Genomic DNA, 27,063 nt, shown 5'->3' on the forward strand with positions numbered 1-27,063 from the left:
CCACAGTATCTCCCCAATCTAACATGTGAAAAATTAATTTGTCATTAAAAATTTTATTTAAGAATTTATCATTAGTCGTAATTAGTTATTTTATACATAAAATAGAATTTAAATTCTTAATACTTATTTAAATAGACTAATAAACTAACTACTAATCCAATTCAATTTATTTATATACGTTAGTTATTTAAATGAATAAAATTTAAACGGTATGGACTAAAGAAATTTTAAGTAAATAAAACTTTTAACGATTTTTCTATAAAATATTATGTAGTAGCCCGCCGCTTCCAAGAAAAGTCTAGCCAAAGTCCAAGTCCAAATTTTTCGCGTGATTAATTTGTTGTTTTCCTCTATTCCCTGAAAGTGAAACAACTAAGAAACTCTCTTTATTAGCTTCTCCGAGTCATTATTATTTATTAATAAGAGCTCCTCAACAGTAATAATAACTAATAAGAGCTCCTCCATCTCCATAAGACCATAACCTTGTTTCATTCTCTGCATAGAATCATGAGTAACACCATTCTTGTTTTCTTTTTCTTCTTCTTTATAACTCTGCAGCAATCCTACTCTGAAAACAATGACACCTCATACTCCATTTGCAGCAAACCATTCAGCTGCGGAACACGCATCACCAACGCATCGTACCCTTTCTGGGGAGGGAACAGACCCCAGTTTTGTGGAACCAATGGTTTCAAACTCACCTGCACCAACAACACTACTTCACTTCAAATTGGTTTGCAAAAGTTCCATGTACTTGCCATAAACCAAACTCAGAGTACCATGAGACTCGTCAGAACAGACTTTGTCTATGATCGCTGTTCTTCCAACCTCACCAACACTTCTCTCAATGGAAGTCCCTTTCATTTTCTCCCAAACACTCTTCACAATATCACTATATTCTACGATTGTCCATCTGGGAGTCATTACACCAACAATTTTACGTGCCAGAATGATAGCAGCAAACGTGGTTTCTATGCTGTCAATGGAACTCAGGCTCAGCAGTTTCGGAACTGTGGGGTTAGTGTTCAAGTGCAAGTTTCAGGTTCTGTAGGGAATAATCTCAAGGGAGCATTGGATGAAGGGTTTGATGTTCAGTATGATGCAGACTTGTCTTCAAAGTGCAAAACATGCACGGAATCTGGAGGAGTATGTGGCACCAATAACGAAACTGATTCCTCTCAGTTTTCATGTTATTGCCCCACTGGAACTCATGCTTCTGCTTGTTCTTCTCATAAAAGTATGTTCTCTTTTAATTTTCTCTTGCAAATTTACCATTTAAGTTTATCTAAGTTTGGATGAATTAGCAATGAGTTCACTTATCGGCTTAAATAAGTATTAGAAATTTAAATAATTCTGTCTTATATATGGATTATAAAACAATTTATTAACCATCATAAATTCTTAAATAAAATTCAGATTCATGACAAATTAGTACATAACTTATTTGATTGAAAATATTGTAAAAATTAAAAAAAATAAACATTTATCTAAACTCTACAACACAAATGTATAATTATCTTGATTTTTTATAATAATTAGTCTTAAGGGACTTCTCAATTAGCCTTTGGATTAAGTTCAAATGTGTGAAGAGGAATGCAATGGGATCGGAGTTATGCCAATCGTAGTCCAAAAACAACAGAAAGAGAGTCAAAATTCATCTAACAATAATAATAAATAAAATCCAATTACCAAATGGTCTTTTTATTCCCTATATTATAATCTTATACCAAAAGCTAAAAGCAGAAGAGCACCATCACTACTAGTATCGAAAAACCAACTATGACTAATTTTCTTGTGTTCACATTGACTTAGGTGTCTAACCTCTCTACTGTACTAAATAAATTAATATAGCATGTGTGTCATGAGAACAGAGATGGATTTGGTTACATATAAATGGGATCTCCAATTCTCCATTGCAATGATTGCTCCTTAAGATACTCTTAAATTATAGCACATACCTTTTTTCTAGCGTATTAAAATTGACTTAAAGACGTTCCCACCTAACAATGCCCCTATTTTCCGTGTTTATAAAAATGCATACTCTCTGCAGCTGTGAAATAATAAATCTGATGGGATAAACATTGCCAATTAGCTTAATTAGTGAAAGAGATATTAAAATAATAAAGATGATTGACATTGTCACATAGGAACAAATTTAACATGTCTAAATTGTCACCTAGTTCCCCACAGTTGTTGACTTGTCACTACCTTTCTCCGTAATTTAATGCATCCTACATGATGCTGTGGTGTGACGGATACTATCAGCAGATATCGTGTAACGCATGCTTTATTTAGCATTGAATATTTCTTTTTAAGGAAAGTAGCTGTAACATTCTCTACTTTTTTTATATCTAAAGTTGTAAAACTCAAAAAGTGAAATATTTTCCCATTTGACAATCACTTCTCCACACTACTCATCTAATTATGATTAATTTTCCCCCCTCTTGGCAGGTAGTTCGAAGCACAAAGTCTTGAAGCTAGTTTTAGGTACAAGTTTTTTCAAATAAATTTGTTACCTAATAATATGAATCAAGTTTGGAATTAGATTTGCTGATGCTGAATTGTACTGACAGGTTTCCTAGGAACTGGAATTGGACTACCTCTGATTGCTGTGATCATATGCCGCAATAAAGCTAAGGTGTGGAAGTTCATAAAGAATCAATTAGGATTGATGAATAAGCATGATCGAAATATAGAAGCCTTTCTAGAAAGCCAAGGTCCACTTGGTATAAAAAGATATAATTTCTCTGACGTGAAGAAAATGACCAACTCCTTCAAAGTCAAACTCGGAGAAGGAGGTTATGGTTCTGTTTACAAGGGAAAATTACCCAATGGTTCCTCTGTGGCTGTAAAGATGCTCAATGACTCCAAAAGGAATAACGGCGAAGAATTCGTCAATGAAGTTGCCAGCATTAGCAAAACATCTCATGTTAATGTTGTCACTCTTGTCGGATTTTGCCTCGAAGGAAGCAGAAAAGCTCTCGTCTATGAATTCATGCCTAATGGTTCTCTCGAAAAATTTGTTCACAAAAAGGCCGATCAAAGCACTCCGGCCCTGAGTTGGGACAAGTTGTACCAGATTGCAATCGGAATAGCTAAAGGATTGGAGTACTTGCACAAAGGATGCAACACTAAGATTGTGCATTTTGATATTAAGCCTCATAATATTCTTTTGGACGAAAATTATCGTCCAAAAATATCAGATTTTGGACTAGCTAAACTCGGCACAAAGGATGAGAGCATTATGTCAATGTCATATGCTAGAGGCACAGTTGGATATGTGGCTCCGGAGATGTGCAACAAGAGTTTCGGAGGTGTATCTCATAAATCTGATGTTTATAGCTACGGAATGATGCTGCTAGAAATGGTTGGAGGGCAGAAGAATGCGAATGTTGAAGCGAGTCGCTCGAGCGAGATATACTTTCCACAATTGGTGATTTACAAGAAGCTTGAGGTTGGGAGTGATTTGGGGCTTGATGGGGTGATGAGCACAGAAGAAAATGAGTTGGCGAAGAAAATGATTATGGTGGGTTTGTGGTGCATTCAGACAATTCCCTCTCAAAGACCAACCATAAGCAGAGTGATTGACATGTTGGAAGGTAGCATGGAGTCTATGGAAATGCCACCAAAACCAACTATGTCATCTCCTCCAAGATCCGCAACAGACTTTTCCACTGCATCATTGTCAGGGGATAGTTGTTGATAAATCCAACGTTTCTGTGCTGCACAAGTTGCATGTTCAATGTTTCCAACAACAAAAGATGTTGCTAATAAAACTAAAAGCTACAGGTTTTCTTGGTGTGCCTTTGATTCTGTATATCATGTAGTATACAGAATAATAGAATGAGATGCTTATTTTGTAGTACTCATTTGTACCTGAAAATCTTATAAATATGTACGTTATATTTAGATGATGGAGTTGAAAATGGTTGAGTGTAGATCAATCAAACTTTGTTTTATCTTTACATTTTTAGAGTATCCCATTGCAAATGTTTCAAACAAACCTTGTCAATGCCGTTCATAATGAAATTGATTGAATACAAAGATCCTATGGAGCAGTGGATGATTCCGTTTCTTGGTCACATCAGACAATCCGGTATTTGTTTTAGGATCGACCATTTCGCATTTTCTCGTCATTTTCTTTTGAGCGTGAGAAGTGAAATTGAATCCTATAATTTATCTACACAATAATGAGTATAATAATATCACTAAGAGAAAAAGGTTACAAGCTCTCAGAACAACCATAAAATGATAACACTCTTTTAAGGATGGAGTTACCATAATTGCATAATTCATCTTAAAATATACGTCGATTAATGAATAATATTGTCTCATAATGTAACCAATTATTCTAAAGTATTAAGCTCTGCATGCACAAGAACAAGAGCTGAATTTCGAAGCTCACAATTTTAGCTGAATATAATTACGGACGAACAACATCAAAGCATAACATGATTCAAACACACCAATTTTTCATAATAAAAAATGTTAGGAGGTCAATATTTTTTATTAATATTAGTTAATTCTTTAATATATTATTTTTAATTTTAGGGGATTCAAATTCAGGCCTGTGAGTATCCATCATGGGTCATGGCCTTTCAGTACTAATTAGCAAGATACCCTCACATCGAGTGAGCAAAATAAATGAAGACAATGATAATGTAAAGGTAATACGTAGCTAGGATCTTATTTAGTGTGAAAAATAAAGGAGCATTTATTAACGGAGGGAAATAATGATCTTAAAAAGAAAAATGAAGAGCCCTAAAGGTTAGTTTTGTGGTTAGTTTTGCAAAAATATTAACGAGATTCAAAAATTGATAATTCAGCTCAATCTGATATTACTAATTCTATTGGGATATAAAGCAAAAAATATAAACTAGATATAGATGGAACTCTATAAAAAATACGCTGAATAACATCGGATTTATAGTCGGATTTATCGTCAGATTTAGTGATGGACGTTATCGACAAATTTAGCGGCAGATTTTTGGACGATTATGAGTAAAAATTCGTCATTCGAATAAGTTACCGTCAGATTTAAAATTCTACCGCTAAATCCGACGATAAATAGAGGCACGAAAATTAATTTTATTAGCGCCGAATTTATCGTCAGATTTTACGAGATCTTCCATCTAAAAATTCTGACAGTAACAAGATTTAGTGAAATGCGTCATTTAGGCAATGACGAATACTTACCGTAGATTTTTCTGTCGATAAATCCGACGGTAAATTTGGGATAAAATTCAAATGTGAAGCCCTTCTCCCTCACTTCTGCAAACTCTCTCTCTCTCTTCTCTTCTTCTCTCTCTCGTCTCTCTCTCATCTCTCTCCCTCTGGTCTTTGAATTGAAGAAGGTTGCGCCACCACCACCTGGAGCTGCCGGTAAGCCACATTGTCGTTGCAGATTAGCACATCCTCATCACTGCTGCTGGAGTCTCCGTGGAAAGCCTCCGTCGTGCCGCCGCTGTTGGTGTCCCTTGCCGTCAATTGGATATCGTCGCCTTGTCGCTATCATCGTGGTTGGTCCACCGCGCCAAGGTAAGGTTGTTGTCTATTTTTTTCTTTTGGTTGTTTGTTATGTTACTAAACCCTAACTCCACCACTATAGGTTTCACTGTTGCTTCCTATCACCACCACGCTTTCACTATTCTGCAGCCACTATCAGAGATAATTTTTCTATAATTTTTGTATTTTTTAGATTTTTTTATTTGTTTAGGATTTTGTTAGGTATTTTATTGAATTATTGATTAATTTTTTTAATAAAGTGTGTGATTAGGGTTTGTTATATTAATTTAGTATAATTAGAAATTAAATAATGTTAGCTTAGGTAGGGTGTAATTTAAGCCATTAGGGTTTACTTTGAGTTGATGGTGTTTTGGGTGATTGTTAATTTTCTGAGTTTATTGTTGTTTGAGTTAATTATTTTCTGAGTTAATAATTGTTGATTGTTTGTAATTTTCTGAGTTAATTTTAGCTTATTAATTTTTTAAGTTAATTATTGACTTATTGTTGATTGTTGTTAATTTTCTGATTTTATTATTGTCTAAGTTAATTATTTTCTGAATTAATTTCACTGAGTTGATTGTTGTTATTTTACTAAGTTTGTTGCAATTTATTCATTTGAATATATGAACTTTAATTTGCTTGTTTAATTATAATTTGTATGTTGATTATGTTTATAGTTTGCAATTGAAGGTGTACAGCTTGTTATTCCAGAAAATGTGCTTGTAGACAGTAGGTTTATGATGTAAAACTTTCAACTAGGTTTATAAGTTGCTAAAATTGTATAAGCTTAAATAGATATACCATTTGAGAGACATATACATATGTATGTTAGTAAATTACTTGAAATCTTAAATAGATATACTATTTGTATAATTAATTTTTTTCAATATTTTATTGTCTAGAGAATTTCAACTATACAATTTACTTAGCCATCATGAGGTATCTTATTTTTCATATCGAACCTTATGTAAGTTCATCTTTTCTGGATTTAGAGTATATGTACTTTTTTTCGTACACGAGTAATTATTATTTTTTTTCTTTATTCTTAAATTTTGATGTGTGAACTTATTTGTGGACTTTTAACGGAAAATTATAGACAAATTATTATAAAAAATTATAAAATTTTGTTAGTTGTTATCTTAAAAATTATTGAATTTAAACATTTAAAATTATATATTGAATTTTTAAACAACTTTTTTTTAACAAAAATAAAATTTAAGATTACCATCGAATTTATCAGGAGATAAATCCAATAGTAACAAGCTCTAAAATTTTGCCAATTAAAAGTTAATATTTGTCGCTAAATTTGTCGAAAATTATTAGTGACAAACAAAAAATTTCGCTAATAAATAATTACCGATAAAATTTATACCATTAAATTTATTTCAATAGTAAATATATTATTAGCAAATTTTTTAAATAATTCTACCGATAAATCTAACGGTAGTGAACATATTTTTTTTAGTGGAATCTATTTTATGTATTAAGCTAATCTAATGCGTACATATGAATCTATTTTATAGGTACTTTCAATTTAAACTAACAAGTGATATATGATTAAGGTCTACATTCAATTATTACTTTTGCCCTTTTAGTTTTGTAGATTATTAATTTTTTGATAGCTTTTCCTTCACGCACTATTGATGGCTCCTATTTTCTGCATTTGCCTTTCTATACCTTTTTTATTTGTATTCTTTTAAAAATGTTATTACTATATAGTAATACTCAATGATCAAGTTGTGTTTAACAATTGCAAAAATTAACGACGTTATTATGTTATGTTGTATTTATGTATTATGTATTATACACTTTTTGTTATATACATACATGTCTCTTTGTCTAATTTTGGCCATTTCTAAGAGTAGCTATAGGTAGTATATAATAGGATTAAGTTTCATCCTAATTTTATTCGAAAATTTAAATCTCTGACCCACCTTACTCTTCTCAAGTCAATTCTATTAGATCTGACACTAGAAAAATTTTTTTCGAAAATAATATTTAATTCTTGAACAATTTTGAGATATAAAAATTATTTATGTATTATTAAAGTTAGACTAATGTAAACAAAGAAAAATAAGTTTTTTACAAACCAAATAGATATATCTGAGATAATAATTAAGAAATAACTAATATTAAAGATTTTTTCATACATTTCTAAATATTTTTGGGTAGATAACATTTTTTTTGTCAGTGTTTTTATCATAAGCAATTAAAATTTTTAATTCTTTTTTATTAGTGACTCTTGAGATGGTAACATATAGTTTACCGTGTGTGAAGACAAATTTTTTAATAATAATCTGACGTTGTCTAATAATTGTTTTTGGCTTTTGTTTATGGTTATTGCATAAGATAGCATAAGAAGGAATTATCTCCTTTGGAATATAAATGGTAGCCTGACATCAGTTGGTGTGAGTGTCATTTTAAGAATAAAGACCTTATCGAGACAGTTGTTGGAATTTAATAATCTTGCCTCGATAACTTTATCTCCAAGTCTTGTAATTATCAATCTAGTACCATTGCAAAGCCCTAAAGAGTTATTAATATTTCTAATTAGCATAACAAGGCAACCAATCTTTAACTTCAATTCATGATTTGGAACCTCAGAACATTTAATTGTCGCTAAAAACTCTAGTGTGTGCCTTCAATTTCATTTCTACCTCCTTCAAACAAACATTTATTGGAACTAATATAAGTCTTGCGTTCATTGTAGTTGAGTTCGGTCATGTAATCATTCACCTCATCTTTAATTTCAAATGACCTTGGTTATCCATGCCAGAAATATAATTAGAATAGATTGCTTCAACCATTGCTTGAATTGGATCATTATAATAGGTGATAAGGAATTCATGAGATATACTAATCAAATTGCTCTCGTTCCCTACTCCTTCCGATATTCCATTGCCGACCTGAAGAATCCATTCACCAAATTGCTTCAAATCTTGTATGCCACTATCTGCAGCCATGGATTGCAGTCGCATATTTATAGTCAACTTTAGTATTTCACAATGTTGCCATAAATATGACGAATTCAAAGACGCATTTATAATATCTTGTCTTGTTTCCTTTGGAATCACTGGCAAGATTTGCCTGAAATCTCCACTGAAGACTATTGTTTTCCCTCCGAATGGCAACTGTGGGCTTTCATTATCTTTGCACTTCATCAAATCTTTCATGGTCTTATCTAGCGCTTCGAAGCAAAATTTTCTCATCATAGGATTTCGTCCCAGATTATTAGCTTTGCTTTTACAATTAACTCTGCCAATGGACTTTCCTGCTTGATATTGCAAGTAGAGAATTCATCTGGGGTTAATAGTATGGCAAATCTAGCATGTGCAGTCCGACCTCCAGGTAACAATAGAGAGGCAATGCTGCTAGATGCAATAGTTAGGACTATTTGTCCTTTTGATCTCAGTGCTAAAGCTAAAGTTTTTCAAAGAAAAATCTTTCTTGTACCTCCATGGCCATAAAAAAAAAGAACACACGTCCATGTTAACTTTTTGTAGCGTTCATGATCTTATCATATACTCTCCTTTGCTATATTGTTAATTTGGAGAGGCATTCAATGTGTTGCCTTTCTAATTCAACATTATCATAATTTAACTCATCAAAGATCATCTTGTTTCATGTACTAAGATGGTTGGTATCCTTTGATGGAAATTGTAAGGTCGGATAATTCGGCAAGCTTTTTGCATTACTGTTCAAGATTTGTTCAATCTCAATCAATGTTAGGTCCTTTAATTCTTCATCGCTGATCACCAAATCTAAAATGTTGACAAAGTAAAAATATTATTTTCTGTAATTATGGAAAATATATGGTAGATGAAAGAATTACTATGAAAACATATAAGCAACATTTTAAAGATAGAAATTTAATAGAAGGTTGTTCATTGCAGTTGTTTGCTTACCAGATAGGCCAAACATGGCTCTGTGATTATGCAAAATTCCATCACATAATTTCATGGCAGTTTCTTCCCATACAGCTTCAAGTCGCACCATTGAGTTAGATCACAATAGAGTCACAAACAATTTTTGCAAATAATGACCTGAGCCCCAATGACTTGCTTCCTTAATGGCATCAATATATTCTTTGTCATCATCAAGTAGTCCACATTGTAGGTTTGAATATATGCATAGATTGTTAGTTCCTTTACAATATTTAACAACATTCTTAAGTAATATAACTCACCAGATGATGGTGGAACGAAGATCATCCTTCCAATGACTTGATGACTTTTCCTGGGTTCCCAAGCTCGAGGTGAAGGTTTCTAAACAAACTTGGCTGGAAACTCAATATATGTTAGTTCTCTAGCTTCTGCATATATTTTGTTAGCTGCAAACCAAGCTAGAAATAGACTCTTTTACAATAGCTTCAACTAATGATTCATTATCTATAAATACAACAGGTTGTTGATATGGTAAATGAAAACTAAGCCTCTCAACATATGGATTTCTATAGTGAATGTCATAGAAAAATATCCTCCAGAAAGCTTCACAAGAAGATATATATCAACAATCATAAAACATTTTCACTTCATCAACTTTTATACTTGAATTATCACTGGTGGAGTTTGTGTAAAATGAGGCTGTGACACGATCACTCCCTTTGTTTACATATTTGAACAAATACTTGATAGATCTTGATTGGTTGCACCATTCCACATTAATGTGAACACAGTATTTTAGTAACAATAATTTATTAAGTGGCACGACATATCTGTTGTTAAGATGAATTCCAGACAATTTCACCATGCGTCCATTATCTCGATGCCTATAACTTGGGTAACCATCTTCGTCAACTGTAGTAACTTCATAGAATTTCTTAGAGAAATGACGTATACAATGTCCTTCTTCCATGCAAGGCGAAGTTGGTCTGCTAATAAGACCACATGGACCATGCAGCATAAAACTCTTGATAGCTTCATAGTATGCATTATTAACATTAGGATCGAGAATCTTAGCACAGATGATTTTGTCTATGTCTGCTGGGGTTGGATACTTATCTTGCTCATGTAAGAACAACAACATATATGCATGTGGAAGTCCTCTCCTTTGGAACTCTATTGTATAAATAACTAGAAAAAAATAGCAGCTGAATGGTATTAACATGTCTAACTTAGAATAAGGAAGCAGCTATGAACGACATAGGAAAAAAATTTTCGAAGCTTGTATGTAAATTAGGTACCTACGTTAGTAGAACCAAATAATTTGTTGTATTTAAGATCCTTAATCATCTTGTCTACTTTAACTTTGAATAGTCTGCAAATGATGTATGGCCTGTCTTCTGGTTTGACCTTGTGCTTTGCATAGTATCATTGTATTTCATCCCATTGTGGACTGCAAGTAAAAGTGATAAACAAATTTGGATAACCGCGTCATTGTGTCTTGATAATTTTGTATCATGTATCTTGCCCCACTAGTAAATATTGCTGGGAGTATAATTCTCTTTCCTTTTGAGGTAGCATTTGTCTCGCCATTGAAAATGGCATCTCGAAGGCCATTGTCTATCTCAGTTCTAAAGTCATTTTAGTGGGTGTAAACATATTTTAACCTAGCGCTTTCAACCATTTAGAATGCATCAACCATTGTGTGAAGGTCGATCTTGGATTCAGAATGAAATAAAAGTCTCACATTGTGACATATTTGTCTTCAGCTGTTTGTCCTTTTTTAATTTTGTTCAATGGAATATCTTCTCCACCCATCTTCACGGTAAGGGAATAAAAGTCGATATTGTTAGCCTAGATAGGAAGGGTGCAACTCAATTATTCTTTGAAGTGACCCTGATTTATCCTCGACAATAATATCTCACTCTATTGTAGATCCATCAAAATCACCAACAACTAAGGCAACAACTTCAGAAACCGAAGGCAAATTATATCTGCATCCATCTTTCCTCTCTTACCTATGAGACATAGCCAAATAGAATCAGCAGCAGCAAGTGCATCCCAAGAAGCTGAAATAATTTTACAAGCAAGTTATGATCATCAAGCATAATTTTGAGAATAGAGACAATATTCGCATAAAGGTTGTTCAATTTTTCCCTTGAGCTGGAAAAAATAAGTTGAAATCATATAAATACGGATGAGTGTCGTGACTTTGAATTAAAATTTAACCTATTTTTGGTTGAGAATTAAAAAAATGGTATGTAAATTATCTCACAGCAGTGATCTAATTTTGTATCTCATTTTGAGTATCATATATATATAATTGTGCAAATTTTTATATTCAATCGAAAGTGATATGATTTGTCATTGGCTCATTGCCGTCAAAATAAAGTTTCTGCAACGATTTAGATGGTGCTTGCATCAAAGGAAGTTGAACTTGATCTCACCGGCAACACAGAGTGAAATTTGGAAATTTGGCATTATAATGCTTTTCTATACACTTATCATACTAGAATAGAGTTCCACAGTTGGCATAGAAATTTTGGACCGCCGATATTTCAGTAAGTTACAAAAAAAAATAAAAAAATAAAAAAGTGATGTGTTATATGCATCACACACAAAAAAAAGCATAGCAAATTTGCATTATTGCAAGTGTTGCGAGCTAAGGATATAATATACCATCATTAGCTACTTCAGAATTATTGCAGATATTATCACCTGACAACAGAAAAATTATTTTTATTTATGATGGTTCTATAGTAAAAAAGATTAATTGCACCGAGAATGCAACCAAAAAAGAAGTGTAAACTAACCTAGCCAATTGGGGAGTGCACCTTCAAAATGATTTGGATTTTGTTGATTGTGTATTTAGGGTCTGTTTGAAAAATTTTAAAAATAGTTTGTTTGAATTTTTTTTTTATGAAAAGTAGTAGTATTAATGTCTGATATAATTTTTAAAATTAAATTACAGTTTTTTAAGAAACTATTTAGGAGTTTATAGAAAAGTTAAAAAAAAAAATGACTTTTCTCATAATACTACTACTTTTTTATCACATTTTTATAAAATAAATACTTTTAAAACTAAAAAACTAAATACGAAATAACTTATTTATAAGCTATTTTTAATATAATCATTTATTATTTAAGTTATGTTTTTAAAAATAACTTAAGTAAGCTATTTTCTCAAACTGAACCTTAATCAACTATAATGAGATTCAATTTAATTAAGCTTAAGTGAAATAAATTAACGTCACAATTAAACTTAACGGGATACAATAACAGGAAAATAGACTTAGTTGAATAAATTAAACTTTTTATTTTTTAAAAACTTCTCGAATAATATGTTAAAAGAAAAATATTAACGTAAATAGTTAAAGTTAAAAGATATTATTGGACCAAACATAACATAAATTTAATCGTGTAAACAGAAAAAATAAATATTAGCATTAAAACAAATCTAATTTTATTTGACTCATTAACTAAAAAATGCCTTAAATTAGAATATTGAGTTTTTTTTATAGGTTTTTGTGTACCACCTTATCTCTAAGTTTTTTCTAGTGCATACCCACCTAGCTGTCTCTCGTTTCATAATGGTTATAAAATTTTATTGAAGTATATATATATCTATTGAAAGAAATTTATAAATGGATTAGAAAATGGTGAATTGGTAAAAAATGGATGTATGGTGTCTTATGCATAAATGTGGAGCTGACATTTTTCAGAGAGCACAAAATGTAAGTTGCGTTTTGGCTGGGACGAAAAATAAGGAAGAGGAGCAAGCTGTAAAACGTAGCCTGCGTTTGGCAGGCCCAGGCAACCAAAGGACGAAACGTGACCCTGTGTCCCCTGCATGCAAACTGCTTCACTTTTGACCAGCATTGGAGAAGGCAAAACGCAGGTTGCGTTTGTCAGTCTGCCAGAGCAAATCGGAGGTTGCGTTTGGCAGCCACCTTCGCTGCATGCGTGACACGCGTCATTTTGGGTGGTAAATTTGTTTATATAAACGAAGACTAAACGTAGATAGGAGTAACGGAAGTGAAACCAGTAAGAAGAAAAATTGAAGAAGTAAAAGTGAAGAAGTGTGGGAGAAAAAAAAAGTATACGGTAAAAAAATAAAAAATGGTTCATAATTTTATCAAACCGGAAGAACACATTATTAAATATCTTGATCATTTCAATGGATAAATATTTTTTTTTTTTATTTTGATAGTGTTATTGTTAATTTTAATATTATTATTATTGTTATTATTATTATTATTGTGATTACTGTTACTATTATTGCTATTATTATTAATGTTGTTATTGTTATTTTTTTTGAATAAATTATTAATTAGTATTAATAATAATTTAATCATTATTATTTTTTTGTTTAATTACTCTGTTGGTCTCTATAGTTTTGCGAAATTTTCAATTAGGTTCCTATACTTTTTTTTCTTTTAATTGAGTCCTTGCATCAATTTTTTTTAATTGGGTCCCTACACTTTTTTTTCCTTTTATTTAGGTCTCTATACCAATTTTTTTTTAGTTGGGTCCCTATAAAATTAAGCCAATTACTACTAAGAAGGACTTAATTGAAAAAAAAAAAATTTAGTGCAGGGACTCAATTAAAAAGAAAAAAAGTATAGGGACCTAATTGAAAATTTCACGAAACTATAGGGACCAACAGAGTAATTAAACCTTTTTTTTTCAGGCTAACCGGAATTTGTTGCCCAGAAAACTCGATCCGCCCGATACCTTTAACGAGGTAGCTACAGTGTCACTGGCATTGACCGGGTTTGAACACGTTTCGCGAGTAGGCGAAATGAGATGTCATTCTGCACTGCTGAGTGCCTTGGTGGAACGCTAGAGACCGGAGACTCACACATTTCATCCTCCGGTCGGTGAAGTGACGGTGATGCTGGAAGATGTGAGCTATATTCTTGGTCTCCCGATTAATGGGGAGGCTGTTACGGGTAGATCAGACAACAGTCACCAGTTTTTGGCAGAGAACTGCATTGCGTGTTTTGGTCAAGAGCCCAGTCCAGAAGATCACATGTTGGGGAAGGTTAATATTGTCTGGGTCCGGCGGTGCAGAGACACCGAGCCTTGTGACACTCAGGAATCTGTTGAGCGGTACGTCTGGGCGCATATTTCTGCGTGCTCGGAACAGTTGTGTTTCCGGATAAGTCGACCACTTCATTGAACTCGAAGTTTCTACTGCTACTTCGGGATTTTCACCGGATACAGTTGGGGAGCAGCCAGTCTAGCACACATATACAGATCGTTTTGTCATGCATCACGATACAACTGCAAAGAGATGGATGGCCCAATGATACTGTTTTTTGTTTGGGCGTGGGAGCGTATGCCGCTCTTGGCACATATACCCCGCGATCAGCTCGGCGATGTTGATATTCCACTCGCGCGACGGTATTGGCTTTTGTTGTTATTGTTATTATTATTACTATTATTATTATTACTGTCTTTGTTGTTACTATTATTGTTATTATTATTAATTTGTTAGTCTTATTAATATTATTATTCTGTTCTTTGTTAGGTGGAGTCATTGGCGCCGACATACAAGATATATACGGCGACCTACTGCGCATTTTAGGCGGGGACTCGACGACATGGGAGTTGACGATGTAAGTTGTAACCATTAATGTCCAATGTTTTTATTCAGAAATAATACCCACACCATCGACGGTAACGACATATCTCCGCAAATTGGTTAGGAAAAACTCTCATGCGTCTGCCGTCTCGCCCTCGACTATCGCAAATGCAATAGGCATAATGTTTTTGTTCCCATCTTGTGCAACCGCAACCAGAAGTGCACCTTTATATTTTCCGTACAGGTGCGTGCCATCAACCTGGACCAGCGGCTTATAGTGTCTGAATGTTACAATACACGGATAGAAGCTCCAAAAAACGTGGTGCAGAACTCTTACACCTTGAACCTCCTCACTCTCACGGTAAACGGGGAGAATTTTAATTTAAACACGAGACCTCGGCATCTTCACAGTCATTGCTTTCAACCATACTGGCAGAGTTTGGTAAGAAACTTTCCAATCACCGAAAACCTTTGCGACAGCTTTCTGCTTTGCCAACCAAGTCTTGCGATAACTCACTGTGTAGTTGAACATGGATTGAACTTCTCCAATAACAGACTTTTTCACCTTTATCGAAGGGTCTGCTTCGACCAACGGCCTAATGGCATCTACAATTGTGTCCGAGTCCAACTTCGCATAATCTTGTGAAATCGTGCCCATGGTGCATGTGTGCTTTCCATTGTATCTCCTGATCTCCCAACATGCTTTCTTTCTAATCAAGCTAGCTTAGATAAGCCAATCGCACCTTGCACCATACCCCTTGCATTTCGCATAGAATATCTGCGGCTCAGACTCATACACAGTGTAATTAACTCCTCTAGAGATAGTGTAGCTTTTGATTGCAGATATCACCGACTCTCTTGAACCAAATTCCATTCTAACACTAAACTCGCCATCTTCCGCCGCAGCGTTGCCTTCACCTATGACATGCGCACCACCATCTGTTAGACAAGGCAAATAAAATGCACACTAGTGGTAAATTGAATGAATAATCATAACATACCGATATTCGCATACTCAGGAAATTCCGAGGCATGCATGGCTTCGAGATCTAGAGTCCGCATAAAAGACGGAACACCAAAGGGGTGCTGGCTTACAATCGCCTCCGCTTCATTTTCTACCGCCAGATTGCCTGCCAAGTCTCTGTCATCGTTTTCGTCGTCAACTTCGTAGTTGGCTTCGAACTCCTCTTCACTGTCGTTGTTATCTTCTTCCCAATCTATATCCCCGAGCTCATCAATATTGACCTCGCCAACCGCGTCCAGCCCCGACTGCTGTTCGAACTCCACGTACAACTCTATCATCGGCACGTGAAATCGGGTTTGCTGATAAATATAGAACATCTACTGCATACTTGCGTTGTCAGTGATGGATATTATTTGAAACTGTATCTGCCCACCAAATACTTGTACAGGATTTCTGTATAAAATACTGCTCACCCTTTTTTAAATGTGACTTTGTATGTTATCACAAATACCATTTTGCAACTCTACAAAATTCAAGGTACATGGAATAGCAAATGAAAACGGATATTCACAAAAAAAAGTCACTCCTTCGTGTGTGTTGGGTATAATCTCTCCATTATAATATACTCGCAAATTTGCGACACCTTTCATAATTTCAACCTTACCTAACTCGACTTTTTTGACACAGAAAACTGTCAAAAAAATCCTCACAACTCTAACACATACAGAAGAGAGAGGAATAGGAGAAGAAGTGAAGTGAAGGACTCCAAATGAACTCCGGATCGTATATATAGGCAACCATATGGATTAAAATAATTTTTTCGCAAAAAACGCAACCTACATTTTATGTTTTCCAAAAAAAAGTTTATGACACCTGAAAAACGCAGGTTGCATTTTGCTCCCTTCAAAAATAAATTCTGACAGCCCAAAAAACGCAGGTTGCGTTTGTTGTTTCGAAAAAAAAATTTTTTTGCTCATCCATAAAACGTAGGATGCGTTTGGGCTGAAAAAAATTAAAAAAAAATTAAAAAACCTTAAATTTTTAAAACGGAGGCTACGTTTTGTTAGTTTAGACAAATAAAAAAAAATTAAACTATTGAAATTTGTAAAACGTAACTTACATTTTACTCTGATACCATACCAGTGAAATTTCTTTCCATTCCTCCATTTCATTGCACTTCATGTTTCTTTTTTTCATATAGAAAAAAATCAGCCACATTTCGAAGTAGAATTTATACGAGTCAAACTTTGTTTGAATGTGATGTATTACTTTGTATTTATATATTTTTTTAAATCAAATTTATATTTCAGAACTAATTATAGACAAAAAAACTTATTTGTTATCATTTTAGTTATCTGAAAAATTATGTACAAAAAATTCTATAGTATTAAATTTTTAATTGCGTGGGTCTAAATCTAATATACTTTAGTATTGATATATTGGCACCTAAGAGTCTAACTAATTAATCCTCATTGTTGCCATGTGTTGCATTGTTACACATCCTATTAAATAGTTTTCAGCCGTCAAAGAGACAACACAAAATCAGCACAATTTAGATATTCTACTTGTTCACAAAGTATGGCTAGGAGGAAGGGGGTTATATTCGTTAAATTCATTTGAACTATGATAAATCTAATCTTCTGACTTCATCTGATAAAGCATTGAAACTAGAAATGGAATGATGGATATAATTCGAAGGGCAGTTTAAAGCTATTTAATTTTTATATATTAAGATGAATCTAGTCGAAAAAATAAAAAACTAAAGATGGTTATCTTGGAACCATTTATAATATTAAAGCACTCAACTCAGAATTAGATATCTCTTATGGTAGATATGAATAGAGACAAAGGTATGGTAAGGGAAGATTAGAATCGTAAAGAACTAATTTGGATCAGCAATATTAGCAGTAAACCTGTTCAATCCTCTCTCACTTGTGTTCGATTGTGCATTGGTAGTTAATCATTGGAAGTTTGTTCAATTCAAAAGATTGAATCAGAAATGTTATTTAAAAAAACTTTTCTAAGATCTAAAATCTTTTTTGGAGCATAAAAAAATTATATAGAACTTCAATATTCTTACTTTGGTAATAATGATAGATATTAATGGCTAAGAGAAGTGGGTTGAATTTTGGTCTCTTTTTACTTTGCTTGAATAATCTTGAAATTAGATGAAACTTCAGAATTTTATTTTGTCTCTCATCGAAAGAGGAGCCAAAACAGAAGTTCATGCTACGCATATAAGTGTGTAGTCTAACAAGATAGAATAAGTAGGAGATTATTTTATTTTGTCTCCCAAATAGACACACCAGAAATAGAGTAGAGAATAAGAAGTGATACAGCCATATATCCTGGTTCCGCTACTCAGTGCAATATAGCATACATCTAGTCTCCATCACAACTATGACGGAATTTCACTATCTTTGAACAAGATTACACTTACTAATTTTTCTTATGATTCTACCCAATCCTATTTGGGACAAATCTAGATTCTAACCAAACCAGATTTGATTAGGAACTCACCCTAACTTTCAACAGTAAAGTGCTTACCCAACTTGGAAGGAAATCCTCTTAGGATCATGACAACAAAACAGAAAAACTTACAAAAGGATTTTTGAAATAAACATTGGCTTTTCTCCAAGTCTAACTCTCTTGTCTTTTTTCACTCAATGAATTTTCTTACGACATTCCTCACTGTTATGCTTTTTACCATTGAAAACAAAGAAATACTAGATTGAAAATAAGATATTCAAAGAGAACCATGAAGGTGAAGAATGGCAATAGCTCTGCAAGCTATGGGAACCTAAACGTTGTGCTCTCACTCCTTACTTCAACCCTTGGCCGTTCACCCATTTAATAGAGGAGTGAAGCTTCCAAAACTTGAAACTTTACTTCAGTACATTGGACATCTTCTCCCAAAAAATCAATAGCAGCAGCGGCATCACAGAGGAGAGATATAGTAGAAATAATGACTGAATCATACATGCATCCATACCTTCTATCTTCTCTTTCATCCTTTTTCAAATTGCTTCTTGAATCTGAACTATGCATTCGTGCTTTGGCTCTATGTTTGATTCTTGAGCGTTGATTCAAAGTGGAGTTTTATTATCTTCAACACCTTCAACTTTCCACTTCTGTGCATACAAGGAGAAGATTTCTTCACCAAGCTTCAATGAAGCATAAATGTGGAAATATGTCTCTGATGATGCTTCGGAAGTGATGTTTGCTTTTAGCCCTAGCCTCTTTGACTTCCTTCTTCTTTGATTAAATTGGTAACCCTCCTTTTGTTCTTTGATTTTGTCCTAGCTCAGAGCTTTTCTCTTTTTCTTGTTTTTTCTTTTGAGAAATCACATGGGTGATGGAAAAAAAGAGAAAAGAGAGTTTAGTTTCAGCGGTGTGTTGTTTTGGTTCATATACAAATGGAACTCATTTTCTTAGTTGGAAACCAAGTGAATGATTGGACTTGGACCATCAATTGGGCTAGGCCTAAAGCATTTCTTTGTTTCAAATTAGGAATTTGTTGTTGTAATCAACAATTCTTTCCTTGAGTTTGAGTGTATATATGTGTGGGCCTGTTTTCTTGCTTCACTACAATAAATAAGGATTTTTGCAACGGTCAAAAACCGTTGTCATAGATCAAAAAACCATTCCTAAAACTTTAGGCAATGGTTTGGCAACGGTTTTCTACCTGTGGTATATGCGGCCGTTGCCAATGTACATAGGCAACAGTTTTTTAACTAAGGTAACGACAACCAAAAAAACTGTTGTCATAGTTACTGGCATAGACAACGGTTTTAACTGCCATTTTTAAAGAACAGTTTGGAACCGTTATTGGATAGACAACGGTTTAGAACCGTTCTCTTTCATGATGTAACAATTTAAAACCATAACTGAATAGGCAACGGTTTTAAGCTGTTGTAGTTTTATTATTCACAAAGGCAACGGTTTAAAAGCGTCGCCTTCGGTGTTGTTTTTTTGCAAAAATTTTAATACCATTGTCATTTTGTAGCTGCCTTTGGCAACAGTTTTAACACAATTGTCTTTTGTAACTTTTAACAACGGTTTTTTGTAATTATATAATTTTTTATTTACAATAGTTTTCTCATGTTGCATTGAAATTAGTTTCAACTATTTTTTTAATTTAGTGTTAATAAATAACCTTAATTATTTGAATCAAATTACTAAAGAAAACTAATTGATCATTTACCATCAAATTTGATTTATAAAGTATTATGTAAGATCCACAATCACATTATATCATCATTACAAAATACCATAATACTAGTCTAAGTCATAACTACTTCTAATTATCATCATCATTTTTCAAAATACCATAATACTAGTCTAAGTCATAACAACCTCGAACTATATCATCTAATTTTGTAAAAAATACAATAACAAAAGAGAGTTTAAATAGCTAAGTAGCAAGTAGGTTTATCATCATCATGTCTACAAGTTCATGACTTTTACTCGCTAACATTTGCTCTTCAAAATTTGTGACCTTAATTAAGTTCGTTTTTCCCTTTAACATGGTTTCCTGTAAACAAAACAAAAAATAGCAAAAGTGTGAAGTAGGAAGTAATCCAGCACACTACATCAGATTAAGTGTTAAACATAAATCATCAAAATAGAAGTCTTGAAATAAAGAAATTTATTCATATCAAGTTATCAACAATAGGCTTGAAATAGATCCCCTGCATTTATGCATGTTACTTCTCCAACAGAAAAATTTGACCCATATCTACCAGCTCTCCCTACAATAGTTTGCATTCAAAAACCCCAGAATAAAATAAGATTCAAATATTCAAGTTTCCAAATTTGAATAGAATATAAAAATATAATTTGATTAATTTCTAATAACAACATAAAATACAATTCTTGACTTTATTTTTTTTCAAAAAGGTGTCTATCTACTTATAGTTGAATCTTGTGTTACCTGCAATTTGTTTTATTTCAGGTACAGTCAAGTCCCGAAATTCAAAACCATCAAACTTTTTCAAGGTTGAAAATATGATCCTAGATATGTTTAAATTAAGACCCATTCCGATGACATCACAGGCCACTAGAACATCAAACTCGCTTGTTGCATCATTGAACATGCTGGCCACTGTAGCACACATGAAGGAGAAAATTCTATCAATCAGTAATTACCAAAATGGAAAATCCACAGGAATAAAAATAGCAATAACTATAACCAGTCTAATGGCTATAGGATTCACAATTAAGATGATTCACAATGAAAGGATAATTGACTATAACAATGAATTTAAGATGGATTGGTCTACTTAGAAGGCTGCTGTAAATATATATAGCACTCTACTTAGGAAGCTACTGGCAGGAAAATTAAGAGTGTAGTGCATTTGGTTGGTACGGTGGAGAGAAAGAAAGAGAGTGATATGAATGAATGAATGATTGTAGAGTTGAACTTGTTCACAAGTTATCACTGATGCTGTGATGGCTAAAAGCGCAGTATGCGGGTCTTTCATCCATCAACCAAAATAGTTATTAATGTTTTATTTTTATTCGAACTATTAATTAACACATGAAAATAATAACTGAATGCTAGCTTCAACTGCAACCTCTCATTTAATCCTTTTTTACCTTTTATCGAGAGAGAGATAGAGAGGAATTATCCTATATATATATTGGTCTCTTTCTTTGATACACAAGAGAGAGAGATAGAGAGGAATTATCCTTTCGAACTAAGTATAGTAATCAATACAAGAATATATATATACTTAACTTCATACAGATAACAATGAATATAATAGTAATAACTATAACCAGTCTACAAGCTACACAGAACACAATTTGAAAAAAGGATTCACAATGAAAAATTGACTTGCCTGAGCTATAGGATTGTTACAGAGCAATAAAAGTTCAGAAATGGTTGTTCTGGTAGCTAGGGCACAACCAACTCAACATGAATGACGGCGGCAACCAGGAGTTCCGACGGCAGCGGCAGAAGAACAGCTCCTCCTCTGTTGCGTCACTTTCTCACACGCGTCCCTTCCTTCCTCTCTGCGGCAGCATCAACATCGATCTCCTCTCCTTGTTTGGTTCCTTCCAGCGACAATGGCGACTTCCAACAACGGTAGCGGTGGCAATGAAGACGAGATCCTTCTCTTCCTCGTGTCGCGCGTTCTATGCGTGTCTCTCACTCACTCTCGTTTTTCCCTCTCCTCTCCTTCCTGTTCTCTGATCCCCTCTTTTTCGAGCTCGCACTCTTCTCTCGTTTCCCCCTTCTCTGTTTCCCCTTCTCTCTTTTCCCCTTCTATATGTGACTATGTGTGTATGTTTACATTATGTTAGGGTTAGGGATTGTTAAATTAGGATTTTATTTGGGAATTTAGAGTTAGGGAAAAATATATACGAGTAATATAATAATTTTATAAAATATTTGAGATAGAATAACAATTTAGAATTTAAATATAATATTGTAAAAATTATTTTTAGAATAAAAAATTTTATTTATCAATATATCAATGAGCTCAAATAATTTATTCATAATAGAAATTATTTAAATCAAATTATATATAGTTCTTTCATTACTGAATTTTTAATTTCAAATTATGTGAAATAACTAATTATAAAAAATACACAACAATATTAATTAACTTAACTCTAAATATTAATAAAACTAATTTAATTACTTTTAAAACTAATTTAAACACCACAAACTGCTTGTTTCGACGGTGGGTTGGGACTCGATGGTATGGGGAAGGCTGCGTGAAGTTAGGCGATGATGGCTAACATACGATGATGAATGGTGGGTTATGGTGGTGGGTTAGGGCTTGCTAGTAGAGGGAGGGAAGATGATGAATAGCGGGTTATGGTGGTGGGTTAGGGCTCGCTAGAGGGAGGGAAAAGGAACTCGCGAGATGTTTGCGTTAGGGTTCTGATTATTTTTTTTATTTTTCTTTAAGTATAAAAAAATATTATATGTAAAATTTTAGAGTGGAAATTGAATGGAACAAAAACTAATATTTGTTTTAAATTTATTTTTTCCATAAATAATATTTGTTAAATTATTTAAACAATATTAGAAAATTATTTCTTAATAAAACAATTGATGTAATTGTTAGAAAACTGTTCTTTAAAATAGTCAAAGAGAACGGTTTTATTTTGTTGCTATAAAGTATTGAAAAATTGAACTTCAACAGCAACATTGTAAAAATCGTTCTCTAAGATCATCTAATAGAACGGTTTTAAAGTGTTACAACATTGGCAACGGTTTTTATGCGTATCCTTTGTACAAATATTTAAACAACAATAAAAAACCGTTGCCTAAAAACAAATCATTGTAACGGTTATAAAACCGTTCTTTAAAATAGTCAAAGAGAATGATTTTATTTTGTTGCTATAGCGTAATGAAAAATTGAACTTCAATAGTAACACTTTAAAAAACCGTTGTCTAAAACCATCTAAGAGAACGGTTTAAGGCGTTACAAATTTTGGCATTGCTAAAGCCCATATTTGTGGTAGTGCTTCTTGGGCCAATGTTGATTAGTTTAATTTCCTGCATACTAAACAAACAAGTCATAAATATAATTGGCTTTTAATCCAATAATAATGTTTAGTCATCATCTATACTATGTTGTTAATTCTTCAAACTCAACAAATAATATAATCAAACAAATTTTTTATTCTATTACCTGAAGTAGCCACTATAGGATTTTAATGTTCAGTAAAAGTGAAATTACCAATTGTGTTAGTCTCATACTCACTTGTATTATTTCTATTGACTGTATTTGGATGACCTATAGGGTCTGAAGAAAATAATTCTATTGATGTAAAAGGTGCAAATCCATTTTGAAAGGCATATACACATTGGGAGATAATTCATTACACTATTTCAAAAGCAATAATTATCTATTACCTCTATTTGTATCACAGTTCTGAAAACCAAACTGGACTGGCAGGTTCAATTCGATTAACCGAGAATCGGTTACCAAGCCGGTCCGGGTGAGTTTATAAACCGTCTGGTAGAAAATTGGTTACGGAATCGGTCAAACCGGTGGTTAACCAGTGAACTGGTAAAACCGTCTGATTTTTTGGAGAGTTTCCGGTTCGAAATAAAACTTCCAAACGGCGCCGTTTTATCTTTTTTTTTTTTTAAAAAAATGGATAAAGTGAAAAACGGAAAAACTGAAGTGAATCCCAAAGACCTAAATCAATCCCTGTAAGGCCGTAATCCATCTTCTTCCCAAACTCATCTCTCCTCTCTTCTCTGAGGATCGCGCAGCCACCAATCGCGCCGCCACTACAGCCCGCCGCCACCGTATCCCGCAGCCACCATAGCGACGGGTTTGATCACCGCAGCCCCACCGCGTCGTTGTCATAGCGGAGCTCGCTTCTCTGTGTTCGCCGGTGTCACGTCCTCTGTCGTTGCCGTTGCTTGCCGCCGGTAAGTAATACTGTGTTCCATGTTTCGCACTTCGCAGCCATCTCCTCGGCATCTGCTTCCAGCTCTGTTCCATTTTTTTTATTTTCTGTTCTGATTTTCTGTTCAAGTGTTCATGATTTTTTTTGCTGAGGTTATTGTTTGCTGAGGTTATTTTTTTCTGTTCTGATTTTATGTTCAAGTGTTCATGATTTTTTTTGCTGGGTTAGTACTTGTTTGCTAAGGTTATTAATCTATTTGTTATTCTATTCATGATTTTGTTGCTGAGGTTATTGTTTGCTGAGGTTATTGTTTGTTAGTTTAGTAAGTGTTTGCTGAGGTTATTAATTTATTTAATTTGTTATTCTATTCATGATTTGGTTACTGAGGTTATTGTTTGCTGGTTTAGTAATTGAGCAGGCACATACTTTGGAGCAATACAGTCAAAAAGTTCGGAGCCATATGCACGATTTGAAGGCATTCTCCTGGCGACTTAAAGTTTTTATATACTTCGAGTGAGGGTAGCAAAGTTACATAAGATAGTATCTTATGTTGGATGTAACACCCTAACTACCAAAGCTCACGCTTCCGGCTGCGCGACTCTGATAGCTCGGACATTACGACGACACTTATATTATTTAATACTAGAATATGAGCCTGTTTAAAACTTTAAACCGCAATACCGTTCCCAAAAATACTTTCGTTCGATAACGTACATCCACAAATACCATACAACTTACAAAAGCTCATAAAGAGTACATCCATATATATATACACATATATATATAAATAATATTACAAGCATTAGACAATACAATTCCTATCCCTCTTACAGAATATCTCAAGATAAAGGCGAGGGTACAAATAATAGTCTAAAGCAATACAGAGCATTTCAACCACAACTAAATAAACTCTTCGTGACTTCTGCGCCCATATCCTGAAAGGGGAAAAATGTAGGGGGGTGAGAACATCACATCGGTCCATCTCAATTCAACCACGGCCCTAGGCCCAAACAATCCAACCAACAACCAATCACCACAATCCAACAGAGTCCTAGATGCAAACACAGATAGGAAGTTCAAGCACAAACAAACAATTATTACAAGTAGAACAGTTAGCAATTAATCACATAGGTAACCAATTCAAAGCAAGCTAAATTCCAACAGTCGCCTCAGTGGCATATCTCGAGAAAACCATTTCAAAGTCAACTCAATATCAACCGATTTAACTCATTTCCAAAGCTTTAAAGAATCATTTCAGCAATAAATAATTTATCAAAACCAAATCAATTAAAGCAACCCAGGCTGAATTTCAAGGGTATTCTATCTTTCACATCATCAAAATAATCAATTCAATTCAAATCAATCCTCAACGGATTAAACTCAGATTTCAAATATTTAAAGAATCAGCATCAAAACATTACATTTCACAAAGCCGCACAACAACTCAGCCAAACCAACATTCATAAACATTCGAGTCAATCAAATAATACATAAGGCCGATACAATCACCAAATACACATTTTCTCACATCAGAAATCCAAATTAAATCCAACACTAATTATATATAGAAAATACTATTTGCTCACCAATTTCACAAATTATTTTCAATAAAATATCCAAATCAAATAATTAGGAGTAGTATAATTAAATCCTTTATTTTCTAAAGTAGCAGTATTAATATTGAAAATATTAATTATTTAATTCAAATCATATAGAAATCCTTATTATTTTGCAACTACCAACTTTATACTCTGAATATAGAAAATAATCTAATAATTGTGAAATTGGATAATAACCATAACTTATCTCAAATTCAATAAATCAAAACTTGCCTTAATTATCTTTAATAAAATAATTTCTGAAATTAAGGCTATAAATAACTATATGATTTGAGACTTGATCATAAAAAGACTTTTCAAAGATTCTGGGTCTTACATTCTACCCACCTTATAAAAATTTTTGCCCTCGAAAATTGATACAAAACGAAAGAAATTCCATAATAGTTCACCCTTGAACACATTTATGGAAGAAGTAAAATATCTCAACATATAAACATATATACGATTTTCAAATACTTTGATTGTCATAAGCATAAGGATGTAAAGGTAGGAGTGTGATTGCAAAGCAAACGTTACAAGGTAGGCTCGATACAAAAGATAACATGGGTCAATCATGTGATAGTAGGGCAAAGCATCAAAGGCTATAAAACAGGATGGAGTTAAAACGATGTGCTCAATATTCGCACACTAATCTCATATCTACCTCAAGGTTTCAACTTTCCAACTCCATCAAGCATTTTACAATCCCATACTCGATCACAAGCCTTACAACCGCAAACCCGTTCACAAGGAACAAAACGCCCACAACTCATAACGTTGCACACCTACCGCTTCAACTTCCGTATACACACATCATGTCTTAAAGAACTAATGCATCGCATTACTATGTCTACAAGTCGCACGTGATATCAAAACAATTCTTGAGTCTATTCAGAAGGATACCAGATTTAGAACGGAGAGGCAATTGTCAAGGGTAATACTTGAGAGAATGTATCCAATTCCAAATAAACAAGGACACTCAAGAAATGAAGTTTGCTAGACTCAATTCAATTGACAACTTCAAGATAATCCTTGGATCAAGGAAATTCAATAGGATCAATAGGAAGGAGAATCAGCGCATTAGTTTGAAACAAATTCAAGCTGAGTCGAAGAAATATGAGGTTTATAGAGAAGAATCTCTCAAAC

At 33.5% G+C, this 27,063-nt stretch overlaps 1 protein-coding gene and 1 long non-coding RNA gene across 2 annotated transcripts; one reads left to right on the plus strand and one right to left on the minus strand.

Moving 5' to 3' along the window:
- Positions 354–3,965, plus strand: LOC107630346 (LEAF RUST 10 DISEASE-RESISTANCE LOCUS RECEPTOR-LIKE PROTEIN KINASE-like 2.4). The gene is made up of 3 exons (XM_016333445.1): positions 354–1,237; positions 2,452–2,487; positions 2,574–3,965. Exons 1-3 carry the CDS (start codon positions 508–510, stop codon positions 3,701–3,703), a joined length of 1,896 nt encoding a protein of 631 aa, XP_016188931.1. The 5' UTR covers positions 354–507; the 3' UTR covers positions 3,704–3,965.
- On the minus strand, positions 6,497–22,247 carry LOC110269663. Its single transcript, XR_002358425.1, has 4 exons — positions 21,853–22,247; positions 19,580–19,584; positions 18,621–18,624; positions 6,497–6,507 (listed from the first exon to the last, which is right to left on the minus strand). It is a non-coding gene; the product is annotated as an uncharacterized LOC110269663 (long non-coding RNA).

The sequence above is a fragment of the Arachis ipaensis genome, chromosome B03 (genome assembly GCF_000816755.2).
Source record: "Arachis ipaensis cultivar K30076 chromosome B03, Araip1.1, whole genome shotgun sequence".
NCBI classification, from domain to species: domain Eukaryota; kingdom Viridiplantae; phylum Streptophyta; class Magnoliopsida; order Fabales; family Fabaceae; genus Arachis; species Arachis ipaensis.

What these genes read in the sequence shown, in the direction of transcription:
- LOC107630346 (XM_016333445.1), top strand. Translation starts at nt 508, where the DNA reads ATGAGTAACACCATTCTTGTTTTCTTTTTCTTCTTCTTTATAACTCTG. An exon ending in TGCTTGTTCTTCTCATAAAA is followed by an intron (nt 1,238 to 2,451) that starts GTATGTTCTCTT and finishes CCCTCTTGGCAG; the next exon opens with GTAGTTCGAAGCACAAAGTC. An exon ending in AGTCTTGAAGCTAGTTTTAG is followed by an intron (nt 2,488 to 2,573) that starts GTACAAGTTTTT and finishes TTGTACTGACAG; the next exon opens with GTTTCCTAGGAACTGGAATT.